Source organism: Electrona antarctica, assembly GCF_951216825.1.
Source record: "Electrona antarctica genome assembly, chromosome: 1".
Taxonomy (NCBI): domain Eukaryota; kingdom Metazoa; phylum Chordata; class Actinopteri; order Myctophiformes; family Myctophidae; genus Electrona; species Electrona antarctica.
Window position 1 is genome coordinate 44863534 of NC_136806.1, and position 26664 is coordinate 44890197.

The 26664-nt window shown below is 43.8% G+C and overlaps 2 protein-coding genes across 5 annotated transcripts in view; one reads left to right on the forward strand and one right to left on the reverse strand.

Moving 5' to 3' along the window:
• Positions 1-26664, reverse strand: part of maea (macrophage erythroblast attacher, E3 ubiquitin ligase) — a 119206-nt gene that overhangs the window by 10980 nt on the left and 81562 nt on the right. Inside the window, exon 1 of one of the 3 annotated variants that reach the window (XM_079499333.1) lies at positions 3749-3881. The exons of 1 other annotated variant lie outside the window; for it this stretch is intronic. In XM_079499333.1, the coding sequence (XP_079355459.1) occupies positions 3749-3817 (69 nt within the window). In that variant the 5' untranslated portion in view covers positions 3818-3881. Of the gene's footprint in view, positions 1-2349; positions 2484-3748; positions 3882-26664 lie in introns of those variants that run through there. One more of the 3 variants, XM_079499335.1, reaches the window with a different exon arrangement.
• The window catches only part of LOC306921968 (C-terminal-binding protein 1), a 32650-nt gene continuing 15138 nt past the window's right edge, over positions 9153-26664 (forward strand). The window contains exon 1 of one of the 2 annotated variants that reach the window (XM_079499314.1): positions 9153-9176. In XM_079499314.1, the coding sequence (XP_079355440.1) occupies positions 9170-9176 (7 nt within the window). In that variant the 5' untranslated portion in view covers positions 9153-9169. Of the gene's footprint in view, positions 9177-14928; positions 15083-26664 lie in introns of those variants that run through there. The other variant, XM_079499313.1, reaches the window with a different exon arrangement.

The window sequence follows — 26664 nt, forward strand, 5'->3', positions numbered from 1 at the left end:
CCCCTGGTTCGTGGAAGGTTTTCTCAATGGAGAAAAATATTGGGTTTCGTTTTGGTAATCGTCTCATATAAGCATTGTGGTCCAAAAATAACCGGTCTCTGCGATATTGTCGGGGGGGTGGCCCTGTATCGTTTACGATAGTCAATCACTCATATTCGAGTCACTTTCTTGTGAAAATGTAACTAATGGGCGGCAGTAACATTAGTGATTTATCGGCGTCAGTTGATTTTTCATATCCATATGAGTGAAACCGCCGGGATCATTTGTTTTTTAGAAGACAGTTCTTATTCGAGGCGAATAGGCTATATAAGAAAAGTGTATGGGAATTCAGAATGGGGGAAAAAACGCAACCCAGTAAGGATGTGTAAATGACTTCGGTGCTCGTCTAGTCTATATGCCGGTTTTGTAAAAAGCATGGGGTTTAAGTGGTTATATGGCATTCATAGTAAATAACAGCTCAGTAAGAATCTTTTATTATTATTCAAATTAAATTCTTATTTATATGCGTGGCGTTATTATGCGATGGATCTGCGGTGAGGCTGCGGTGGGATGATTGGACAGTAGTGAGCTGCTTGCGCATAGCGCGCGCAAAGTTACCAAGATGATTTGAGAAATGCCATCAGCTCACGGAAGCCTTTCCCCAACTCGGGGCACACTATGCGCAGGCGCAAGCAGGAAGTTAACAACTGCTCACCTGGTCCGCTCTCTATATTTTATAATTCTATAAGAAGTCGGTGCTGTGCACGACGAGACAGCGTCTGTCGTCGTCAACAGCGTTGACGATGTAGCCAGACAGACTATCACTGCGTGAATTATTATTATTATTTTTGCAATGTCAGATTCGTCGGGCTACACGAGGCTATTGAATCCTACTGTTGTAGCCTACGGATTAAACAACGGTTCCGTGTTTATGTTTTCAAAATACTAAATAAAGTATTTTTTATTCTGGCTTTGATGCAAATTCTAAACATGATGGGTGCAGCTGTTGTGCCGAGTGCAGTCAATGCACTGTTGTGCTCTCCTGTCAAGTGTCAACTAATGCACAGCAACAACAACAAAAGAGAAAAAAATATCGTTCGACACATCAGTAAATGGCCGCGACACGTCGACTCGCCAAATACTGAGTCTATCACATCCCTCGTGAGGACATACGGTAATGACAGCAGGAACGCCCACTAGGAGATTTTTATCGCCCAGAGTCGCCGCTGTTCGCCCGCTGTTAATTAAAACGTAGGGTTAGATTGGATCAGTGTTTGCCAGTCTGCCATTTATGATGAGCAGAAATGCCTCCACAATCTGTGATGTCAAAATAACACTGTAGGCCACAGCCCCAAAAAAGGAGGGCTGACTAATGCTACCCATGGTCACGTGAAATGTGGAGATATCTTCCTCCTTTCAGTTCTTTGGGGTTCATTAGCAGTAGAATTAATTCAAGTAAATGTGAATGTGAACTTAAGCACTTAAACCCAGCATCCATATTGTGGGGAGAGCTTTCGCAGAAATTAGCAGCTCGACAAACTCAACTGTTCTATTTTCTGTGAAACTTTCCCCACGGGGGACTCCAGTCAACCATATAGGGTTTAAGTGGTTAAAGGCAACCATTACACTGCTCCACACACCCAGTCTCAAATACACTGTCAGCTGAGTTGTCAATACTGCATGACTGTATTGTATAATCACCATCACTGTGCCTTCACTTTTCACCTCTAAAGTACTAAAAATGGATGAACTCTAGCCGTCTCTTGATTGATTGAAATTTGTATTCACAGTATGCAGAATGGGTACATTTCAAACGAAAGCACAAGTCAATACAAAAACTGTTACTGTGACCTTAATAAAGGCTTGGCTATGCTTGGCCTTTTTCCAAGTCAGCAAACCAGTTCAATTTCAGATGCCCCCAAACTGTAGGACTAACATTGAAATGATTGTAAGGACTACAGTAGATATTACACTTCATGTCTGAGGAAAGGCCATCATTGAGCCACAACACGCAGGCAGGGCATATTTTAATGTAATTACTATCGACCAACAACTGTCTACCATCGTGATTTTACTGATCATCATAGTCCTTTTTTGCTTGATCCCATTTTCTCCACCATGAGCCAATTTCCCCCATCATCACTGCCTCAAAATGGTTCCTTCCCACCAGTAACATCACCTTTACTGCAAAATCAAGGCAAAAAAAGACAAAGGAAATGCTACAAGTTAACCATTTAGCCAGCTATATATATATAATATAACCCTAAACAGAAACGTCTCATTTGAACACCCAACAGTGACACACACCATATCAAACCATTCCACAATTACCTTCAGCATTAATAACCACCCATGTTGCTTGCTACTCACATCCCTGCTTATATCACGACGCCTTCTTTGATGGTTGACAAAGGAGACAGACAGAGACGGTTTAATTTCCACTCGCCCCTAAAAACGGCGTGTCGCAGTAGTCTATCTCTGTAGGTGGAATCACGGATCTATCACAGAGTGTTTATTAATGCGTAATGTGCGACAGCAGCAGCAGGCTGTGGAACAGGAACAGCTCGCTGGCCATTTTGAAGTGGAAAGAGGCAGTCAGTTGCAATGTGATGACACTGCGCTAACTCGGTATGGATGGAGTGCTTCCATGTGCACAGTGCATTCCTACATACCTCAGGTTAAATTAACCCCAGTGTAAAAACATAAGTCACGGCTGACTACTTCCAACACTGGGGGATTCATAATAATACATCATAAAGATATAGCTATGCGCCTATATATGCCCCTGACGTAAGCGCTGTGTGTTCGTGTATTAGTAACGTCGTTACATCAACTACGTCTGCATGCCATCGATCCATGTCTAGGCTTTGACGTCGTTGCCTATATGGTTCATTACGATCACCATTACAACAAGAATCCATCCATGTCGTGGCACGTCTGCATTTAAAATGTAACAGCAGTTTCGACATTCGTCGCCGGACGACGAATCCCTCAGCGCCAATTAACTGTATATAAATACTAATGGGATCCAATGAAGTTGCCATTTCGATTAAATGCAATGATCGTCCGGCTAACGCCCAGCTAACGTGGCTAATAATGTAGAAAGGGCAGTTTTAGGCAGCCAGCTGAGCCGTGTCTCCAGGTTTAAAGGGGGCTGATGATCAGTACTAGGCAGACAGAAGCTAGTCTTCTTTAGCCACTCAGCTTATCTTTGCTATTGTTTTCTAAAGAGCTAGCCATGGTTTGGCTGCTACATGGAATCTCAAGGACGGTAGGGTGACGTCACAGACAATCAAAGTGTTCGTCAAGCAATGCTGCTCGATGAAAATAAATACATATATAAAATAGATACGTGTTTATTTGTTATTTCAGTTGAAAACTAAGTCAATCGTTCCTCACCGTAGATCGGCTAACATAACACTGGCCCCGCCGCGACACCAACGTACGGTCGAATATAAACCGGGCTCTTTTTTTTATTGAGGCATATAAAAGGCACATCTGCTACGGTCAGCTTAGCTAGCTGGGACGTCACGGTCGAATCCGTGTCGATCTATCGCGCTACTACTAGCCCAGCAGAGCTAGTTCAGCTAGCCTAGCCTCCCTGTCAGCTCCACATCTATCTCTATGGTCAGCTCCGCTGGCCGAGTTCAGCTTCAACACATCACTATAAAGTCTCACTGATCCGGTCATGCAAACACACAAAACTGCGAGTTGATCAGCCATATGGCCGTATCGCTATCTGCCCGTCGCCACATTCTTTGGGGGTTACCTTTAATGTGGGATATTCTTGCACTTTGAGAGCCATGGAGAGTTGGGAAGCTGTTTCTTGCACCGCCATCTTCGTTTTGTGATTTTTCTTGTGGTTGTTTTTTTCCCCCCCGTCAGTGTGGTTTGGCCTCGGTGCTCACTACTGCCACCCGGTGGGATGGTGTAGGTATTGGTGTGTTATTGAACAATAACAAAAGTGCCCCTCGGGCACAGGTCTCCACCAGGGCAGATCTTGCCATTTCTTCTTACGCCTTGGATGGCAATTATGATTTGAGGCATTTTGTTCCAAAAATGGGTTTTGCAAAAAATCCACCTGCGCTATAACAGGCCGAAAAGGGTGGGATATATTCCTCAGCCTAGTAGGAAAGTCTGTGAAATATTGAAAGTAAATTGCACGCTGTGTTCATGATTTGAGGCTTTTTGTTCATAACGGGCCAATCCTGCAAACTTTGAAAGCCAATGTTAGCCAATTAGGATGGAATATGAAATATCGGACAGATCCGTCTTGAACACATGACTATAGAGAGTGTGTGTAACAATTTGCGGGATTTTTGGACAGAATCTGGAGGAGTAATATAAAGAAAATTTGGGGCAGAGGTTCATCGTTGGCATCCAGGGAGTGTGTGTGCAAAATTTGGCATCGACCGGGTTAACCCGGTCAATGCCAACTTTTGCACACACACTCCCTGGATGCCAACGATGAACCTCTGCCCCAAAATTTCCACAACGGCCTGTTATAGCGCCACCAGGAGGCCGCTTTGTGCAAAACAAGTTTTTGGACATTACACCTACATATTTTGTCCAAACATCACGCAAATTGGTACACAGTCTCTCTAGAGCCATTCAATGAAACTGGTCTTTCAGATTTCTCAGACTCCATCCTGATTGGCTAAGATTGGCTTCCAAAGTTTGCAGGAGTGCTCAGTTTCAAACAAAATGCTGCAAATCATGAACACATCGTGTGATTTCCGTGAAATTGTGCACGCACATTCCCACTAGGCCGAGGAAGAAATGCCACATGAACATTTTCAACTCAGCCTCATGGTGGCGCTATAACTGGCCGAAAAGTGTTTTTACCTCTAACTGCACGGATCTATGGATAACTTAAGTATGCCAACTCCCTAGAGGCCAAGGAAAAACCTTTGCCTGGAATTTTTCACATCTGCTCTTTATAGCGCCACCAGGAGGCCGACATATGTAAAACACATTTTCTAATTTTACTCCTTCAGATTTTATCCAAATTTCACGCAAATCGGTACACATGCTCTCCATAGTCATGTGATCAAGACGGGTTTGTTTGATTTCTCATAATCCACCCTCATTGGCTACGATTGGCTTCTAACCTTTTCAGGAGTAGCCCGCTTTGTACCCGTTTTGTACAAATCGCCACAACTACTCAACGCAGCGTCCGATTGTGGTGAAACTGTGCATGCATATTCCCACTAGGCTTTGGAAGAAATGCCACTTGACTGTTTTAAAATCAGCCTCATGGTGGCGCTACAACAGGCCAAGCCGCGACACACACACACACACACACACACACGTTTATATTGCTCCTAAACATTTTGCCAAACATCACACACACACTCCTATCCTCCTGGTGGAGACCTGTGCCCAGAAGGGCACTTTTTCTAGTTCCAACCTGTTCCTTTCCTCTCCATCAGGCGCCCCGGCTGGCCAGGGGGAGGCAGTTTAGAGACCAGGATTACTGCATGTTTTTGTGAGGGTACCTACCCTAGGGGACACAGGGAGAACATGCAAACTCACTGATGACGCAGAGGAGGAAACACGCCGCCAGCACCCACAGCGCCCTGAGCGGGAATCGAACCCAGGACCTTCTAGCTGTGAGGCGACAGCACTACCAACTGTGCCACTGTGCCCCCGAATTATCTCAATCTTTAGCTTAATTATCCTTAATATGTTGAGATAGTGTATGTGTCAACTCTTAAGCGGTTTTAGATCGATAGATGGATACCTTTATTATCTCACGGGGGAAATTCAGTATTAATCCAATCTCGACCCAATTTAAGTGTCAGTCAAACCTCCAACGTGAAATCAAATCATCAAGCATTATCAGTTGACTGATGAGAAGCTTATTAGTTCAATCAATCAATAGTTTTTATTGTATCTTTCAGGTTTACGGTCTTTCATCATCAAAGCGTAGCAGGGGTGAGTTTTTGGTCGTTGGTGGCCTAGTTGATATATATTTTATGATAATCAAAATGGCAGTTTTCTTGCATCTATGCATTCTTATATGTATGTAGTGAGATTGTATTATTCTGCTTTTATTCTGGTAATAATAATGAATACCACAACCCATACATGCATACATGTATTTTATTACACATTTATTTTCACAAACCACAACAAAAGTTGCAAATGTGGTGTACTCAAATAATTGTGTATTCAAGTTGGAGTGTCACAGGCCCATTTCCTCCTAAATAATGATCATTGGGTACTACTTATAAATCCCAATGATTATAATTGCTTTCTTCCAAAAACTGTACATTCATTCTACATATCAGTGGTTTCCAGCAATGTACAATGGAAACATTTTACTCTGGTGACCGGGTTGCAACCAAGATTTATTTACAAATACTGAATTTGATCTTTTCACTGCCCACATGTAGTCTCACCTAGACTGGGATCAATATTTCTTTCTATCCGGTCTTTTGGTTCACGTGATAATCTATTCTGTCGACCATGGCTTGCCAACTTGGATGGTGCTTTCGTCAATGTGCAAGGCCATCGGCTGTTCAACATGGGCAATCGCTCGCCTAGCGCCTTGCTTGGGGGCACTTCACCTTGCATATACACCATGCATATTCACAGGACATTGAGTGAACCAAAACGAGTGCTCTCCCAAAATAATTTCCTTAGACAAGGCAGGCATACATGAGTCAGGACAAAGCGGTTTGGTCTGCAAACTATGTAACTTTCCTCTTCTACTCCGGATTTGAAACCGGTTTCCTTATTCCTGACATTTTTACCATTGCGCTCTATGGAGCCTGCCTGCTTGCTCAGGGGATGAATTGAATCTTGAAAATTCATGTCAAATCCTGTGTCTAGGTGAGACATGAAATTATATTTAATTAATTAAAAAGCTATATAGTGCCGCTTTAAGCTATTTCAAAGATGCATTTGTCCAGTGGCTCTGGAGCTGAGAATACTTTGGGCCTGTTTGAGTTGAGAGGAGTTGAGAGGAGAGTGAAACTTCCCATAATATTGTATTTACAAACTGAAGTCCCTGGGCAACCAGTGACCTCCAGGAAAGTCTTGATGGCAACCGAGGAAGGTCGGTGACGCTGGAGAGACAGCTGACCTCCAGGAAAGTCTGGCAGGGCAACAGGGGTTAGCAACCTCTGTTGCAGCACTCGCAAGAGGGCACCACGCAAGCTACAGACCGTACAAATGAGCAATACCCCAGAGTCTCCCGAGAGTGACGAGAGACTCGATAGGACAGATTTAACGACAACAACTATGACAGTGACACCGACGCAGAGAAGGCTCCCTTGACTCAAATACACCAGAGTAAGGCCAAGTGTGGACAAGGACGGACGCATGCACACCGCACAGACGAACAGTCTGGTGAGACGTAGGAGGACATTAGGCAGGAGGCAAACCATAGTCCTAGAGACCTCTCAGTGCCTGCTATCCCCCAAGAACACACAAGGCAGAGAGAGCTGTTGGTTCTGGCAGGAGAGAAAGGACAGTGGGCGGGTCCGCGGGGGGTGCCCTAGGCGCGGCGGTCGCTGGGGTGTGGCCAGCACTGGTTTGCTGCACCTGGCCAGTAGGTTTCGAACCACAGCCTGTTGGCCGGGCGTGGCCTTCCCTCCCGGTGCTGGTTGCGCCTCGGTGATGGCTGCGCCCGGGGTGCCCCTCCGTGGACTTGTCTATAGCTGGAAGCCTGGAAGAGAGGAGCAGTGACTTGACCAATCACTGCTGACCCGCCAACTGGAGAGTGTAGTGGTTGAGGGTTGAAACACTCTAAGAAGGTTGGAGACCATCTGATGACCTCTCTTCCAGGCCAAGGCATCCATTAGAAATGGATTATATTCGCATCTTCGATGTATTTACAAACCAAACTGATAACTTAAAGGCGCGCAGTAGTAACTTACTAAAAAACATCTGTATACATTTCTGTCAATACATTGTCTGTAGGGTACAAAGTAAGACAGATCCTTTTTAGAAGAAAATTACCAAAGCAAAAGCACTAAGATTTGAAAGTAAAATTCCCATTTACAATCGTTGTGTATTAGCTGCCGCTGCATGCTTGCCTCTCACCGCAATGACCATTCTGGCTATATAGCCTACCCTATGTGCAGTAACTGCAGTTACTCTCTAGTCTCAACTCTCGAGCTCGAATATTGTCCCCCCACTCTTTGCGCCCCCCGACGGAGCCACTGCTATTGATATATGGCTCGTTATCTTTCACTTTCAAGATTCCTTTATTGTCACATCACCGGTTTACACGTGTAAAGAAGTAGGTGAAATGTGTTTTTTAGGAAGAGAAAAGAAAAGGGGGCAGGAAGAGCAAGGAGAAAAAATGATCAAACATATCGAGGCTAGGCACAAATCAAAGATACATGAATTATATACACACTGTATAATCCAGATGGTGCAGTACAGTATGTGCATGAGGTTAGACAAAAGGTGCATAGCATTAAGACACAAAGATAGCAGCTCTTTGGTAGGTCCACATAACAGCCGGTAGGCCTATGTACATGACAGATTAGACATTAATCTGCAAAAGAGTGTCTGCACATAATCTCATGTACAATGCAAACAGAACATTAATGTATTGTCAAGTCAACCACATAGTCAACAAGGGATGTAACTTCCACATGGTAGATCCACAAGGGAAAGTAAAAGTCTGACTTGGACTTGTATACGAGTACACACGAGTACAAATATTTGGTTTTAGTTCCTCAACATTGTAGCAGCAATAATGAGGAAGGAATAATTAAGAAAAGCAATAGTAAATATTAGATAATGAAAATGTATACAAAGTGTGTACATTAGTGTCATAGTACAGTACACTTTTGAAGTGCTTGAAGGTGCTGGATGCATGTCCTACTTCAAAATATTGTGTGCGTGCGTGCGTGCGTGCGTGCGTGCGTGCGTGCGCGCGTAGCCTATAGATAACCAGTTCTCCAACCTGACAAACACCCACCACCCCCACCTCTTCTCTTTCAGTATCATGCCTGCATTTCTTTTCCTGTGTGAGAGAGCGAAAGAACCCTCCCACAGGTCTGCTGAACATATTACCATTGGACACTCTCCAGAGGCAGCCCAGGCTGATTGGCTGGCATGTAAAGTTAGTTCCTATGATTGGTCAATTCTTTACTGCAAGCTCCCCCCCTCCCCCCTCCCTTAGCCTTGGAACATAGTGGAGCAGTGGACACAAACAGAGAGGAGGGTGATGCAAGGTTCGTGTTGTATTTTGCCCCGTATTCGGTGGTTCCTGTGTGTGGTGCGTTCCTGTTGTGTGTGTGTTGTGTGTGTCAGTGTAGCATGCGTGTATGAGTGTGAGCGTAATAGAGCTGGTCTCCGCAGTGCGTGTAGGTGACGAATAGACAATGCTGACAAGTCAAAATCAGGTGTAAATGGGAGTGTGTGTGTGTGTGTGTGTGTGTGTGTGTGTGTGTGTGTGTGTGTGTGTGTGTGTGTGTGTGTGTGTGTGTGATAGAGAGACAGAGAGAGAGAGAGAGAGAAAGAAAAAGTGTGTGTATGTTGGTGAGCAACTGAGCATGTTTGCCTTTATGTGTGTCAGTCTGTTATTGATGACTTTGCCGTTTAGCCAGGCTTGAGACTGAAATATTATTGAGCCAATGGATCAGCACTGATCAATTATGTGGGTATCCTCAAAATAGCCTATTTTCATGAATGAAATGCCGGTTTTTGTGAATGAAAATAGGCTTAGTTGCTATGTCATGCATACATAACATTTCCAAGTATTTACCATGTAAGGTAAAATGCTGGAGCCGGAACATTAAGCCTGAATTATACTTTGTCATTCAATAAAAAATAATTTTAAAAAAACAAGAGCACTGCAATACGATGTTACTTTTTAAAATCTAGCATTTTCAAGGGAGTTGTTTTTGTGCACTGCATACCTATTCTCTTTGCGTTATATGTTCACAACTCTGTATGGGAGATCTACAGTCTGCTCCTGTTGGCCATTTAGCATCATCACTGGAACAGATGCGTTGATTAATTGCCTTGTTCAAACCCTTAACCTTAAGCCCTACAATCAATTTTAATGTAAAGTGTCGGTGTGATATGAATTATTAGGCCATGGTCCCAATGCATTTAATATTTTTATCTCTGGGACGCAATCTACACTGTAAAATCATTAACGATTCAAGGTTGTGCTGTATTGTTACATCTTGTGTACAGCAGGTACATAAGAGTAAAACTTACTTTTGTTTGGCTTCATTCAGACAATGTGGCAGCATAGCTACTACTACTACTACTACTACTACTACTACTACTACTACTACTACTACTACTACTACTACTACTACTACTACTACTACTAATAATAATAATAATAATAGTAAAACAGTTTTGATTGATTGATTGAAATATTTATTAACAGTTTGCAGAATTACAGTACATTTCAAGCACAAACTCAATACAAAGACTGTTAACTGTGAGCGGACGACCCAATTAAGCATTACACTTGTTTACAAGAGGGTCCACCATGTTCAATTCATCAAAACATTTAGAGACGTACAGATAGACACTACTATATAGTCAAAGAACAGAACAGGAATTCATCATAAAGGAGGTAAAAAGGGAAAAGAAACATATACAGTGAGGGGGAAAGGGGGGGGGGGGTGTGGCGGTGGGGGGGGGATTCAGATTTTACGGGGGCCAGTTTCGAATTGCAGCCATCCGTAGGTGCCCTTTGAGAGCGGTTTTGAAGGAGTCAAGGGATTCACATGTCTTAATGACTGTTGGTAGGGCGTTCCACATTTTGGTGGCATAGGAGCGAAAAGAATTTAGTCCCTTGTTTGTGCCGAATCTGGGTTGTACATGGTTTGTTGCACTCCCTCTGGTGTTGTGGGTGTGGACTTCGTTAACATTAAGGAAGTATTTAGACATGGGTAGACATACATTAGGTACATGGGTATCTTGGTGGTGTATCGAATTTTGTGGACCAGACCCATTGCAAGATGCTGTACTCTGTCGTCAACCCTAAGCCATTCCAGCCTGTCAAAGTGGGCAGGGGTGAGGTGGGTTCGGGGGGTGAGGCCAAGTAGGAGCCTGACCAGTTTGTTTTGGGAGGTCTGGAGCCTTGTTTTAAGGGCCTTTGAGGTGCTGTGGTACCAAGAGGTGCATGCATAGTCAAAGAAACCTTGTACGAGGGCTCCTGTTAAGGTCTTCAGTAAATAAAAAGATCAGAGAAAAAGAGAATAGGATTCGATAGGGAATCTAAGCTAATAGAAACTGTAGGCTTTCTATTCCTGAAAAGTTGCAATGCAAAAATGGAAGCTATCGTTTCACGATAATAACAATCTAAATATAGTTTAAAAAAAAATCACACCCGTGTGAACTGAGTGGTGCAACTACACTACTCTGACGTGATATCTGTGATGTCAGTGACGTCACATACTAACCATAGCAACCATGCTTGTTTTTTTGGTTGCTAACCATAGCAACCATGCTCGTTTTTTTGGTACGAACAAACACGGGTACACGGGTACAAAGCCAGTTGTTGGAGTGGTTTGCACCACTCAAAAATCTGCCTACAATTTACAATTTAATCCAGTGCGTTTTACAGTAAGCAAGAACAAAAACATCGTAATACATCATATACATAAAATTCATCATGAATCATACATATAAGCTAAGAACCTAACAGTGGAATATCTATATAATGAAACTATGCATATATAATATACTATATAGTGCTATGTCTAAATAAAATGCTATCTAAGTTACATAAGTTGAGCCTTTGCATATGCCTGTAAGGTCGTCTGGGCCAGAGCAAGTGCTACGGCAATTGCTATGGGCTAAGATGGAGTCTGAACAGGTGCGGTTTTTCAAACTACGGTGGAAGATTGGGAGTGAGTCTGCAGTTCTGATTGCAATGGGAAGTGCATTCCATGCCTAACGATGATGTCACTGGTGGACGGGTTTCTGAACTGCCCACAGCCCTCCTATGAGACGCAGAGAAATTGTGCTATTTTATCATGAACATTAGTGAGGACCAATTATATGAAGATAGGTTGAAAAGTGGTGAAGTGGTCCTTTAATTACGGTATCATTATTTTAACTCCGAAGGTGAACAAATGGGGTCCACTCAAGGAACCCACAAGGATCCATTTGGGTCCATTTATACACACTCCATTTTTACAGACCCAAAAGGACCCATTTGGTTCCTCACTATCAATCATATTGAGGGAAGCCCCTAGATAGAACCTCCTCAAGAACTCATGGGGGTCCAGACCCCACACTAGTCCTTTTCTGCCCGGCCCACTCATCTCACCTGCCCTGCTTCCTCTTTTTCCAACTCATTCCTTTGTTTGTTTGTAGTCTTATAATCTCCTGTGTGTACTATATCCTATAGTCTCTCTTATGTAACTTGGATCTACATGTCTCCACTTCACCTGCTTATCTTGGACATAGTAATAAAGACTTGTATATTGAATTCTTTATAACTGTAGTGAGGGTGTCTGGGTGGTGCAGGGGTAAAGTTCCTGCCCACCACCCTGGACTGGAGACTGAGGCTTGATTCCTCCATGGTGTCTCTAGCTTGACGTGTGACATGTTTTTGGATGGGAGGCCAGCAGGGCAATGCATTCTGTCACGGAACCAGACAATGGCCGTGTGGTTAGAGTATCCGCCATGAAACTGGGAGGTCGGGGGTTCGATCCTCGGCCGGGTCATACCAAAGACTGTAAAAATGGGACCCAATGCCTCCCTGCTTGGCACTCAGCATCAAGGGTTGGATTGGGGGGTCAAATCTACGAATCAAATGATTCCCGAGCGCAGCACGGCTGCAGCTCACCGCTCCTTGGCTGTGGCTCACCGTTCCAAGAGATGGGTCAAATGCGGAGAACACATTTCACTGCGGTAACGTGTGTGACAAATCGTACGACTTTGACTGTTCTAGCGCCTCCTCCAGGTTGGTTGGGGTGTGTGTTCAGCAGGGAGAGGAACTGCAGTGGGAGGCATAGCATGTTCCTCCACTTCTTTTTATCTGGTATCCTAGTTCTTAAGGCATTTCTACTTTACTACATTTGTACTTGATTATGTGCCTTTTTTATTGTAAGTCGCACTGGATAAGAGTGCAAAATTGTAATTGTTTACTGTTCCGCTATGTATATGTGACTACATTGCTATTCAGAACTTTTGAGCCTCGATCGATTATCAGGTTGTCTGTTAAATACAATACATAGTAGATTAGGTCCTTGATGATTGTTGGACCGGTCGGTCTCCAATAAAGACGCCTCCACGTGGTTCTACCAATCACAATCCAAAAACACTGTCACATTTGCATCTTAGACATGTCCCGTGTTCAGTTTAGTTTAGTTATTTGTGTATCCATACAGTATGTGTTCCTTTGTAGCTGGCAGTGTGTGTGTGTGTGTGTGTGTATGTGTGTGTGTGTGTGTGTGTGTGTGCTGGGGCAGAGAGGGTGAAGTGGGAAGGAGAAAGAGGTGAGATGGGGAGACAGACGGGAGAGAATAGGGGTTGAGAGAGAGATGGAGGTAACAGAGGGGAGACAGGGAAATGAAAGACGGGACACCCCCCCACACACACACACACACACACACACACACACACACACACACACACACACACACACACACACACACACACACACACACACACACACACACACACACACACACACACACACACACACACACACACACACACACACACACACACACACACACACACACACACACACACCATAACAATACGCCCAGCCTTTCGTGTTTGTGTAAAAGCATTGAAGACAAAAGTGAGGACACAAATTGTGATTGGCCAGAATGAGATGATGTATGATGACGTACTGTATATAAGAGCGCCCCTCACTTCACATGGGTGTGATTTATTTTTTACTTGCCCAGTTTAGGATTATTATGGTAATTATCAGAACACGGAAGCATATTTTTCAGTGCCGGTAGTGGTGGGCCGGGCTGGGCCAAATGTCAGGGCCGAATTCTTGACGCAGTCCAGCCCTGGCGGAGTAGAGCAGGGCTGGGGGGCTTCAGCCCACTCTTCTGGCAGAGAGGTTGTGAACATTCCCTGCTTGTGACCCCAAGTATTTGAAACACTCCCGTGTGCAAAAAAACAAGCGTTTAATTTCTCACGGGGGAGAGAAATACCTTCTCTTCTCCTCTCTACATCTCTATTTACATCCTCTACCGTCTACCCATTACATTTTAAATGTATTAATTTTTTTAATCGATTTTAAAGTTCATAATGTAATTGTCATTCTGGAAACACAGTGTGAATACAGTACAGTTACAGCTCATTACTTTGTATAATCTTGTTGTAATTAATTTGATTTGCGATTTAGTCATTTCAAGCGTAATTACACTGATATAAGACCAGATGTGTGACTATTTAAGAATTGGACAAGACTTTGTTAACTTGAACTCCATATAAACAGATATTTCCTAGTGCAAGAACTTTACGAACATATTCTTTATTTAAGCCCACATCCGGATAACAGAGCATAAGAGATATCAATCATATCATAATGTGTGTTTTTATTTTGGTTCACTACGAGGCTTCTAATTTCAGCCTGTCATAACTCCTCTATTCTTTTTCCGCTGTCTTTCAGGAAACAAAAGATTAATTTTGGCCAGATTTAGCTCCTCCCTATTCCTGCTTTCTATTTTTTTTAAATCTTGCAGCCACCCCTCTCTCTCTTTCTCCCACACGCACACAGTCATTCTCACTATTTTTTCTTTTTCAATCTTGCTCCCATAAATGCAGTGACACTAGCATTCTGTGAGTGCATGTGTTACTGACACAGAGAGAGAGACAGAGAGAGAGAGGGAAAGTCAGTGAAAGGAGGTAGGTTAGAGAGCAGAGGGAGTGAGGGAGAGCAAGTAAGCGAGCAGAAGGAGGCAAAGGGAGGGGGAGAGAGAAACAGAGAAAAGGGAGAGGGGGAGCACATGTGTATGCTTGTCACTATAAGGGGCTGGGAGACGGAGTGAAGGAAGCGAGGTATAGCTAGCCACAGCCGCCATATGCTGAGTGGATTCCTGTCCATGTCTGCTCTGGGAGGACTGTAGGTTCTGCGCTGTGTGCTGGGAACACGCCATGGGAAGCTCACATCTCCTCAACAAAGGCATGCCTCTAGGTAAACAACCAGCAATTGCCTTTTATGTCGGAGCAGTGCGTGTGTAAGTGCGTGTGCATGTGCGTGTGTGGATGCCCCCTGTGTGTGTGTGTGTGTGTGTGTGTGTGTGTGTGTGTGTGTGTGTGTGTGTGTGTGTGTGTGTGTGTGTGTGTATGCCCCCGTGTGTGTGTTGTGAGCTCAGTGTCTCTCCTTCCCCTCCCCCTTCTCTCCCTCTCTTCCTTCCTCCCTTACTTTCTTCCCCTCCCTTTCATCTCCTCCTCCCTCCTCCTCTCTCTCTCTCTCCCTCTCCATTATCTTCTTCATCTGTGCATTAAATATGCCCCCGACCGACACACTGGAAAGCCTAGGCTTTTATTTTTTCTTAGCTGTGTGTGGCGTGTGTCAGTGTGTGTGTGTGTGTGTGTGTGTGTGTGTGTGTGTGTGTGTGTGTGTGTGTGTGTGTGTGTCTGTGTGTGCATGTGTGTAGGAGCAAATCTCTTCCATTGACGACCGCTTGACTTGAACACCTCCGTTTGTGGAGACAGAAATAGATCTCTTTCTCTCCGTCTCTCCTTCGAGGGCTAGCAAGGACATGACACATATTTCCCTCATTGTGCTTTATGGAGAGACTGCGCGCTCTCTCTCTCACACACACACACACACACACACCAGGTATAGCCTTTGAAAAATACAGTAAACAGGGAAACTGAAATACATTCTCCAGGAGGAATTCAAAGCCACAAAAAGAGAATTGAAGAAAGAGTATTTACGTAATGATGCTCTGCTGATATTAGATATTTCAGTCACTATGTGAACATGAAATGTTCTCCCGAATAGAGGCCACTAAGACATTTAGAGTGATGTCATCAACAGGCTCCAGACTTTATCGCTTGGTGGTGACATCAGATTTAGATTACTTTGTGTTCACAAATAACAACTGAACAGTCCACGGTCACAATAATAGCACAAGGATAGTAACTAGAGCCTGACCGAATTGATGTATCAGTCTGGCTGATAAACTGGTCATTATTATTTATTATTTTTGAGGGTCCTATGTCCAGCTTTTGGTGTGTGTGTGCAGTGCACAAACTTTGTCCTGCACAAACATTAAAATGCCATCGACAATGAATGGACAATTTTGAGTTTTTGTGTAAACAAACATTGCGTAACACAAACATTGATGACGAAGGTGAGGACTCAAATTGTGATTGGCTGGAATGAGATGTTGTATGATGATGTACGATGATAAGAGCGCCCCTCACTTCACACGGGTGTGATTTTTAAAATCACGACCTCAGTAGTATAGCCAATAATGCAGCCAATTAGTCCAAATTGTTAGCCACTTTCAACTTGACTAACTAGCCTAACCCTAAAAACCCTTAAAAAAATATCAAATTATAACAAGTTAAACAACGTTTGAATTGGACTTAAAAAATCAGCCAATGTCTAATGTATCAGATAAAATCAAGACTTTCCCTTCCAAAATGCTATGGAAACATGAATCACTTTAACTGCCAATGCCAGGACACTGATATCATCTTTAGATCTATTTAAGCTCACCACGGAGGTCACTGTTTCAACCGGCTGGTAATTGTTAGCTTGTGCCTGATGATTGATGCCTGTTGGTGGCTCCTGTTTGGACTGGCAGGGGTTCTTTGATCTGTGAGCGTTGACTCATGTCTGATCGGATTATCAGGGCCCGCCTAGCGTAGTGACACAGATGCATGTCAATCACCCCCTGCAGAGATCTGGTTTTGGGCTAGAGAAAATACCTCATTGGCTTGGAACCTTGTTGCTCTGCCGTTCAAAACCTTTTTTGGGTCATTTGATTGGTCTTTTTAAACCTTGAGAATGATTGGCTGATTAAAAGTGGTGTACTGTATTTTATAAATGCATGTAACCTTTGACTGGCTTAAAACATGGTCAAACCGTTACATTGAAAAATGAACACAATGTAATGTCGTGGAAGGATTCATCTCTGCGAAATGTATTTTTAATCAAATCTGGGTATTTGGTCTGGTATCTGATCTGGTATATTTCCAGGTAGAACACCGGCAGTAGTTTATAAATGAATGTAACATGTCATGTACATTCATGTTGTATTTTTGTATGTTTGGGCCCCACAGTGAGATCCCACATTTCTCTTTTGGGCCTCGATGTGGAAAAGTCTGGGAACCCTGGCTCTGCTCTATAGAGTATACTACAGTCAATTATAATGTTTATATCAGCATAATAACAGTAGGACAAATGTAGTCTTATTCCACCTGTAGCTTGATGGCACGTGCTGTAGTGAAGGCTAGGCATAAAACAATGAGAAATCAATGCAGTACGTGGACGTACAGGGCACTGCAGAACATGCAGTACTGTACAATGTGTACATAGATCAGTAGTCAGCTGTTTCACCCCTCAATACATGAAATGGAACTACTAGGAAAAATGTACCTGTACCCATGTTCAGTCTGTTGTTTCTAAGGAAACATGAACAGAGGTACAGATTCCATTTTAGAAAAATAGAATAAGAAAATTGGCGTCTTCACTTTTCTGCCCTCACTTCCATCCATCCATGCACCCATCTTCAACCGCTTATCCGTAGTCGCGGGGGCAACAGCTCCACCAGAGAGCTCCAGACTTCCCTCTCCAGAGCAACATTAGCAACTTCCTCCTGGGGTATCCCGAGGCGTTCCAAGGCCAGTGAGTCGATGTGATCCCTCCATCTGCGCCTTGGTCTGCCCCAGGGTCTCCTCCCAGTGGGATGTGGCTCAAGGACTTCCCTAGGGAGACAATCGAGAGGCATCCTAACCAGATGCCCGAACCACCTAAACTGTCTCCTTTCCAGGCGAAGTTGCTCTTGTGTGACTGAACTTCTCACCCTATCTTTAAGGCCACCCATCAAAGAAAACTCATTTCGGCCGATTGTATTTGCAACCTTATTCTTTCGGTCATGATCCACACTTCATGACCATAGGTGAGAGTAGGAACGAAGATTGCTCGGTAGACAGAGAGCTTTGCCTTCTGGCTCAGCTCTATTTTCATCACAACAGTACGGTACAGCGACTGCAATGCCGCCCCTGCGGCTCTGATTCACCGGCTGATCTCCTTCTCCGTCCTCCCCTCACTCGTGAACAAAACCCTGAGATACTTAAACTCCTTCACCTGGGGTAATGTCTCATTCCCTTGGACTGCACAATCCATCGGTTTCCTGCTGAGAATCATGGCCCTCACTTTTATCCTCAATATGTACTTTACTCAGCCAATCAAATCATGGGGTGATCAGCCAATCACAAGCCAATGTTTGTGTTCACACAAACCTGGAAAGCTGAGCATAGGAGGGGCAGTTGCCCCTAAAAAATAACATAAACACAACATGCAGTGTTTGTTCCAATATATAAACGCTTTAGAAAGGACTTGAATTGCCCACTATACTTTGTTTTGCGATTTTTACAGGTGGGTCATTGTATAACACTCATGTTACATTCTGGCACATGTCATGTTTAGATTAACTGATTTCTTTTTTTTGTATCATCTGCTACTGCTGTCATACGTAATGGGAACAAAAAGCTGCCAAACCTGAAATGGCTTACTGATACAGTACCTGCAGATTAAAAGCTCTACTAAAAGTGTGTGTGTGTGTGTGTGTGTGTGTGTGTGTGTGTGTGTGTGTGTGTGTGTGTGTGTGTGTGTGTGTGTGTGTGTGTGTGTGTGTGTGTGTGTGTGTGTGTGTGTGTGTGTGTGTGTGTGTGTGTGTGTGTTGTGCATGCATGTACATGAGAATGAGTGAGAGAAAGCACAAGAGACAGCACATAACCCTTGCTGGTGTAACACAGTAAAAGTGGTTAACTCTGAGAGTGTAAAAACATTTAAATAGTTAAATGAACACTAGGAATCTGTCCTTGTGGCTGCCTACATGTACATACAGTCCCTATGTATACAGTAGGCCTACGTGTGGGGGTGAACTGCAGATATGGGTATGTGTTGAATGCACAGCTGCAGTTGTGTGTGCACGGATGGATGGGTACATTGAAAGTGTGTGTGTGTGTGTGTGTGTGTGTGTGTGTGTGTGTGTGTGTGTGTGTGTGTGTGTGTGTGTGTGTGTGTGTGTGTGTGTGTGTCATGAAAAAGGGTAGGAGTGGCAGAGGGAGGTGTGTCCGCTTGGGTGGGAAATGATCCGTGAGCAGAGAGGGGAAAAGGGAAAGACACTGTAGACATTGTCAAGACTTATCTGTTACCAAAATAAAATAAAAAATCACACCCGTGTGAAGTAAGTGCTGCAACTCCGTGTGGGGGTCCCCGGGGGGGGGTTCCAGACCCACAGGAACGCACCCAGGGTGCCGGCCCGATTCCGGCGAGCCGCCTCGCGTCCGAAACGGTTGAGAAATGACAGAGTTACCGTGTGGGGGTCCCTCTACTGTACCCTCTATACTGTACTGTCCCTGTACTGTACTGGCACACCTGAAATCACCATATATACAGTTAATATGTGCGTGTGTGTTTGTGTGTGTGTTAGGTTGCGCACAGTTGGTGAAAAACCACCATGCTGTTTTCGTGCTCATACCTAGGCAGGCTGAGGCAGCCAGCCAGGCAGGAACCCACACACATAGTCACTTAAAGGACCACTTCACCACTTTTCAACATCTCTTATAATTGGTCCTCACTAATGTTCATGATAAAACACCACCATTTTTTCCTACTCAGTCTGTGTCTCATAGGAGGGCTTTGGGCAGTTCGGACACCCGTCCACCAGTGACATCATCATTAGGCAGATCTTTTTTAAAACAAGATTTGTTGTAAATTATATTTAGATTTGTATTATCGTGAGAACGATGGCTTCAACTTTTGCATTGCAACTTTTCAGGAAAAGAAAGCCTGCCGTTTCTATTAGCTTGGATTCACCATCGATGATGTCACTGGTGGACGGGTTTCTGAACTGCCCACAGCCTTCCTATGAGACACAGACTGAGTAGGAAAATGTTTTGGTATTTTATCATGAACATTAGTTAGGACCAATTATAGGAAGAGAAGTTGAAAAGTGGTGAAGTGGTCCTTTAAAAACAAGAACGGTGTCTAACGTGCTTTGTTGGCAGCAGGCTAGAACCGGTGTGTGCCTGAGAGAAAGATTGGGGAAGGTAGGAGATAGGATGATATTGCAGAGAGAGAGAGAGAGAGAGAGAGAGAGAGAGAGATATTGAGTCAGACATGAGTGTAAAAGGGGAAGGCAGACAGAGATAGGCCGTGCCACACCATGCAAAGCCCACGCGATGCGAGTACTGTGTGCCACAGTAGCCAGGCCCATCATAATAAATCACAGTCGCAGTCGTTCTGTGGCTGGCCTGTTGCTGTAGCAGCCTGTCGACTGATCACAGGTGTTGACAGCAGTGTTCTCCTCTCCTCCTCCACTCATCTACTCCCCTCCTCTCTCCTCAACTCCCCTCTCCTCTCCTCTCCTCTCCTCTCTGTCATAGTGCATGTGGAATGTGGGTTTGTAGTCTGCTCTGCTGGCTTTCATTCTCGACAGTTTCACTTCCAATCACCCCAAATACACAAAAAATAATAAAGCAGCAGCTCACTACCCAAAGACAGGCAAGAGGGGAAAAGTACCTAAGTGTATTTTCAGTAAAATATACACTAGATACCATATACAATATATGGAAACAATGATTCTATCTGGGGAAAAAGTTGATCTTCCAAATTCAAAATCTGAAATACATTTGGCATGTCGCCAAGTCGTTTCATCCTATAGGCCTAATAGAGATCTAAGATATATGGAAATAAGTACGAATAACAGTTATATTGTCAGTAGATGGATGTCCGTTTATACTCAGGAGAACCATGTTGAACCAATTGACAGTAAGCTATCACCAGATTGCATTGCAATCTGTATATGCCTGAAGAAGGTCCGGAGGGACCGAAACGTTGCATTATTAAAAAGATAATATTCATGTACCGAGCAAATACACAGTGTGCGGGTGTATTCTATTCCTTTCATAGAAATATAAGCTACTGTACATGTGCACATGTTTGACTCTGGAGTGTGATGATAGTACACTTGACAGGTCTACTGTAGGTCTAAACCAATTGGCTTCTACCTTCTTTGGCGGGTCACCTGCTACTGAAGTAGCGTAAATTCCTCTTTAGTAACCGCACACACTTAAGACACATGGAAATGATTCATCCTTATTATTGCCTACTTAACATCTGACACTGTTAAGTGTTCAGATGTTGTTAATGTCATTTTAACATCACTGGCAGGTTTTCAGGGAACTCTGTATCATATTGGTGGATCCCATCTGGTGTTCTAGACCAGGTGTTCTCAACGTTTTTGGCTGGGGACCCCCGGAAATGCTTTGGCCATGTTTCGCGACCCCCGCCCTGCCCCCCTCCCCACCCCCAATACAAATTGACCGCTACAATAACCTTAATAATAGAGAAAATACATCATAAATAAATACTGAAACCAGATATAATCATTAAGGAACGTTTATGCATGTACTATGTGTACTATGTAAACTCTTAACCCTGAGGTTAACTCTGACCCTGAGGGGTCGCGACCCCCATGTTGAGAAGCTCTGCTCTAGACCAGTGCTTCTCAAAACCTGTTTGTCTCAGGTCACCCTCCCCTGTAAATAACGTTTTCATCCAATCCAAGCTTCCGGGCTGACCAGGGGGAGGCAGTATAGAGACCAGGATTACTGCATGTTTTTTTGTGAGGATAATTACCTACCCTAAGGGACATAGGGAAAACATGCAAACCCCACACAGAAAGGCCCTTTCACCAACCCCACCTAGGGTATGGGCGCTGATTACGCGGAGGAGAGAACACGCCCACAGCGTCCCCAGCGGGAATTGAACCCGAGACCTTCTAGCCGTGAGGCAGCAGTGCAACAGACTGTGGCACCCTGAGAAATGCATGGCGTTCTGATGTTGGCAACAACAGCAGTCAACAGCACTGGCTGATAGTAGATACACACGTCCTCAGCTGATAACGTCATGTTACTGACACAGATGGGCTCATCTGTATCGTGGCCATTTAATGGTGCACTTAAGCCTTAATGCAATGACCCTCACCATTCACACACAAACGCTCCTGGCAGAACTCAATCCACATTTATTTTTGCTAGTGTTGAAACATTATCCTCACGGACCATAACAAAGGGTAACATACACCACAAATAATTGATTGCTTATAGGTTACTCTGCTTTTCAACACAACCCCCAGTTGCAAAGGGTTAGGGTTTGCAAAAAAATATATGTTAATGACGTTAGATTTAGAACACTTTCCTGAGGGTCTTTATGTGTAATATGTGGTTTTAGATATTTTAGCAGTGAGCCCAGTGTCTCTGATGCCATGGACACTGGGCTCCCCCTATCCACAAGGAGGAGCAGTACACCAAAGCATTATGGGAATTGATGATATTCAGACCGTGGCCATCTTACCAGCAAGGTGCTAACTAGGTGCAACCTCCCATTGACAGCCCATTCATCCAAACAGAAAAGTCCTATCTGATTGTATTAATCAACGTCAAACTCACCAACATTGCAGCTGTACGAAAAGCTTGAATTATTCTCTTTCTATCTGCAAAGTGTTTGTTTCATAAAAATCCACTGTAGACTTGTTATGTGCTACTTCCTGTCAAGAAATTAAGTATTGGAGTTTGGAAGCACTCGTTTTTGCTGCCTCCTGCATTATGTGCAAATTCATAACAGGTGGTACCCAGGGCTGTTGATCCAACGAGCACTCCCAAACTCTGACACTCTGAAAAAAAAATCATGCACAGAATCTCTTGACAGGAAGTGGCTCATAATGTCTACGGTGGATTTTTATGAAACAAAAACACTACAGATTTTCGTACAGCTGCAATGTTGGGGAGTTTGACGTTGTTTAATACAATTAGATAGAACTTTTCTGTTTGGATGAATGAGCTGTCAATGGGAAGTTGCACCTAGTTAGCACCTTGCTGGCAAGATGGCCGTGGTCTTTTTTTTGCAAAAAGGGTGAAGTGTCCCTTTAAGATTTTGGCGTTATTATCTGACTCAGCTATTGTTCCCAATTGCATCCAATAACAAAAATAAAATATGAATAAGCTAAGCAAGACTGTAGGTCAATAAACAGAAAACACAAGGACAGAATCCAACCATTATCTTCACTGCCACCACCTCTTGGACTGTTGCGTGCTACTGTCCCTCTGCATTGTCGCCCCTGTATCTTTAACTGCAATGTGAATCAAAGGGTGAGTGTAACACAACCCCCGGGGGGTGGGGGTGGGGGTGGGGAGGGAGTGTCAGATATAACCGGGGGTGGTGATGGCACTGATATGGTACTGGGGAGAGAACCGCGGGGGATCTTTGTTTTTTTTGTTTTTGTTTTTTAGAACTAAGCACAGAAAAGAAGAGAGGGAAGAGGGAGCGGATGTGTATTTACATTACAATATGGCAGACAGAGAGAGAGAGAGAGAGAGAGAGAGAGAGAGAGAGAGAGAGAGGGAGGTGATGGCCATGTTGTTTTTACAATGTAGCACCAGCTGGAAGGAAACCAGAGTGAATATGAGAGAAAATAAATGAGCAGTGAATATACAGTTGTGACAGTGAGACAATGAATTGCAATAGACTACGTTGCTATGAGAGAGAGAGAGAGAGAGAGAGAGAGAGAGAGAGTGTGTGTGTGTGCGTGTGCGTGTGCGTGTGCGTGTGTGTGTGTGCGAGAGATGGAGAAAGTGACTGGATGAGTATTTTAAAATACAAGCAGCACTCAGTAGCGCTGGCCCTCCCAAGGTCAGGCTTGGTTCTGGAATGAGAGCTATTTCCTCTCTCTGTGTGTGGCTTAGAAATGTCTGGAATCCCTGAATCATTCCCAATACTGTTACATATATGACTGGTAACTTGTAAGGCACATAGCTAAGTACAGCCAAGCTTGTTATCTGCAGTGGCTTTTGAAGGATAATCAAAATTGGGTGACATTTTAGTTTACCATGGCCTTTTTCACACTGTATTACGCTGTGCATTGCTAGTAAGTGATATAAGGGTCCAATAACACAGTGAAGTACCTGATGAAATGTCATAATATTGTGGCAAAACCTTGGACAGGAACGGAACTGGTTGTGCAAATACAGTTGTGAGCTTGTATCTATACCTGTAGCTCTGATATTTTTGGATAATGTTCCCCCCAGAATATGGATGCTGGGGTTCAAGTGGTTAATAATGGGCTACACAAATAAGGCTCAAAGTTGAAGTGTGTTTTTGTGTCAGTCTGTCTTGCAGCCCGTGTGTCAGTCTGTCTTGCAGCCCGTGCCGATATCACATCTCAGTTTTCTCAGTGACCATTGATTTGTACTGGTGTGCAGATAGAAGTGCCTTGTGGCTGATCATGTTACATTATAGCTAATGTTTTACCAGGCTCTACTGGGCCAGTAAACAGGATTGGAATTTCACCTTAATGGAATAGTAGGCCACGGGACTGGAGTTGCAATAACTTGCTGTCGATATGTTTCTTTCTGTACGTATTTGATCACAAGTTTAAAACATTTTTTTTGGTAATTTCTATTGCTTGTTTGCGGACACTTGAGAGTGAAAGATACAGAGAATGAGTGCTATCAACATTGTTTTGTTTTTGTAACTTTCATTTATCCTGCAAATGTCTCCGCCATGCATGCATGTCGTTTGTCATCTCTTGCTTCAGCCTATTGCCTTTTTTGGCCACTGATTTTGGTAAAACTTTCTGTGTGAAATGGACTAGCTTGTGGGATCTGCTGACAACACATTTTTGAGTGGTGCAAACCACTCCAACAACTGGCTTTGTACCCGTGTTTGTTCGTACCAAAAAAACGAGCATGGTTGCTATGGTTAGCAACCAAAAAAACGAGCATGGTTGCTATGGTTAGTATGTGACGTCACTTACATCACATTAAACACTACATCAAATGACACTGTTGAGACTGAATTCATGCGGAGAGTACTTATGACACAGATGCTTTCTTGGTTCTAATGTACAGTAACTATAACAATAAATGTGTAGTTGCACCACTCAGTTCACACGGGTGTGATTTTTTTAAAATGTAATTCACATTGTAACCATGCATTCATGAATTCATTCATGCTTCACATACTGTCTCATTCAGACCTGGGAGCTAACCACCAGGTCAACTACATTATACACACTATACAATACTGTCTCATTCAGACCTGGGAGCTAACCACCAGGTCAACTACATTATACACACTATACAATACTGTCTCATTCAGACCTGGGAGCTAACCACCAGGTCAACTACATTATACACACTATACATACTGTCTCATTCAGACCTGGGAGCTAACCACCAGGTCAACTACATTATACACACTATACAATACTGTCTCATTCAGACCTGGGAGCTAACCACCAGGTCAACTACATTATACACACTATACAATACTGTCTCATTCAGACCTGGGAGCTAACCACCAGGTCAACTACATTATACACACTATACATACTGTCTCATTCAGACCTGGGAGCTAACCACCAGGTCAACTACATTATACACACTATACAATACTGTCTCATTCAGACCTGGGAGCTAACCACCAGGTCAACTACATTATACACACTATACATACTGTCTCATTCAGACCTGGGAGCTAACCACCAGGTCAACTACATTATACACACTATACAGTACTGTCTCATTCAGACCTGGGAGCTAACCACCAGGTCAACTACATTATACACACTATACAGTACTGTCTCATTCAGACCTGGGAGCTAACCACCAGGTCAACTACATTATACACACTATACAATACTGTCTCATTCAGACCTGGGAGCTAACCACCAGGTCAACTACATTATACACACTATACATACTGTCTCATTCAGACCTGGGAGCTAACCACCAGGTCAACTACATTATACACACTATACAGTGTTGTCAGTCAGTGAGCAGCTCCACCGGAGCATACAGTATATCTCCACAGTTGTTTAGGGAGGAGAGAGAGCGTTCATTCACTTTCCCAGAAGGTCAAACTGCCAGCCTCTTTGTCACAAGGCAAACCTTGAAGCGATCACCCCCACCTGGCGTTTCTGAGAGACTCTAGACTGAGGCTGACAATGACTCAGCAGCAGGGACTACTACTACACTTCGTCACGTCTGATCGTGCAACTGAAAGCTAACACAGAATGAAGGGGAAACGCTTACATGTGTTATCTACTTGGAGAGCTTTGCCATGGTTTTGTTTCGGTCTCGAAGAATAATTGGAGTATTCTAGGAGTAATGGCTATTTAATCATGTGGTCAACATATGCTGTCAGAAATGAGAAACGCATGCAGAAGCAGGAACACAAACACACATCTGTCCTTATCTCGCCTTAACCACTTAAACTTAAACCCCAGATTCTTCACTGACCGGCGTCTCCCTAGCAGTCTCCCAGGCCTCTATCCTTGGCATGAGTAAATGGTGCATTTTTATATAGCGCCTTTATCCAAGGCACTTTACAGAGATTGTGCATTACATTCACCCATTCACACACACATACATACACCGATGGCAGCGGAAACCATGCAAGGCACCAACTAGCACATCGGGAGCAATTAGGGGTTCAGTGTCTTGCTCAAGGACACTTCGACAGTAACT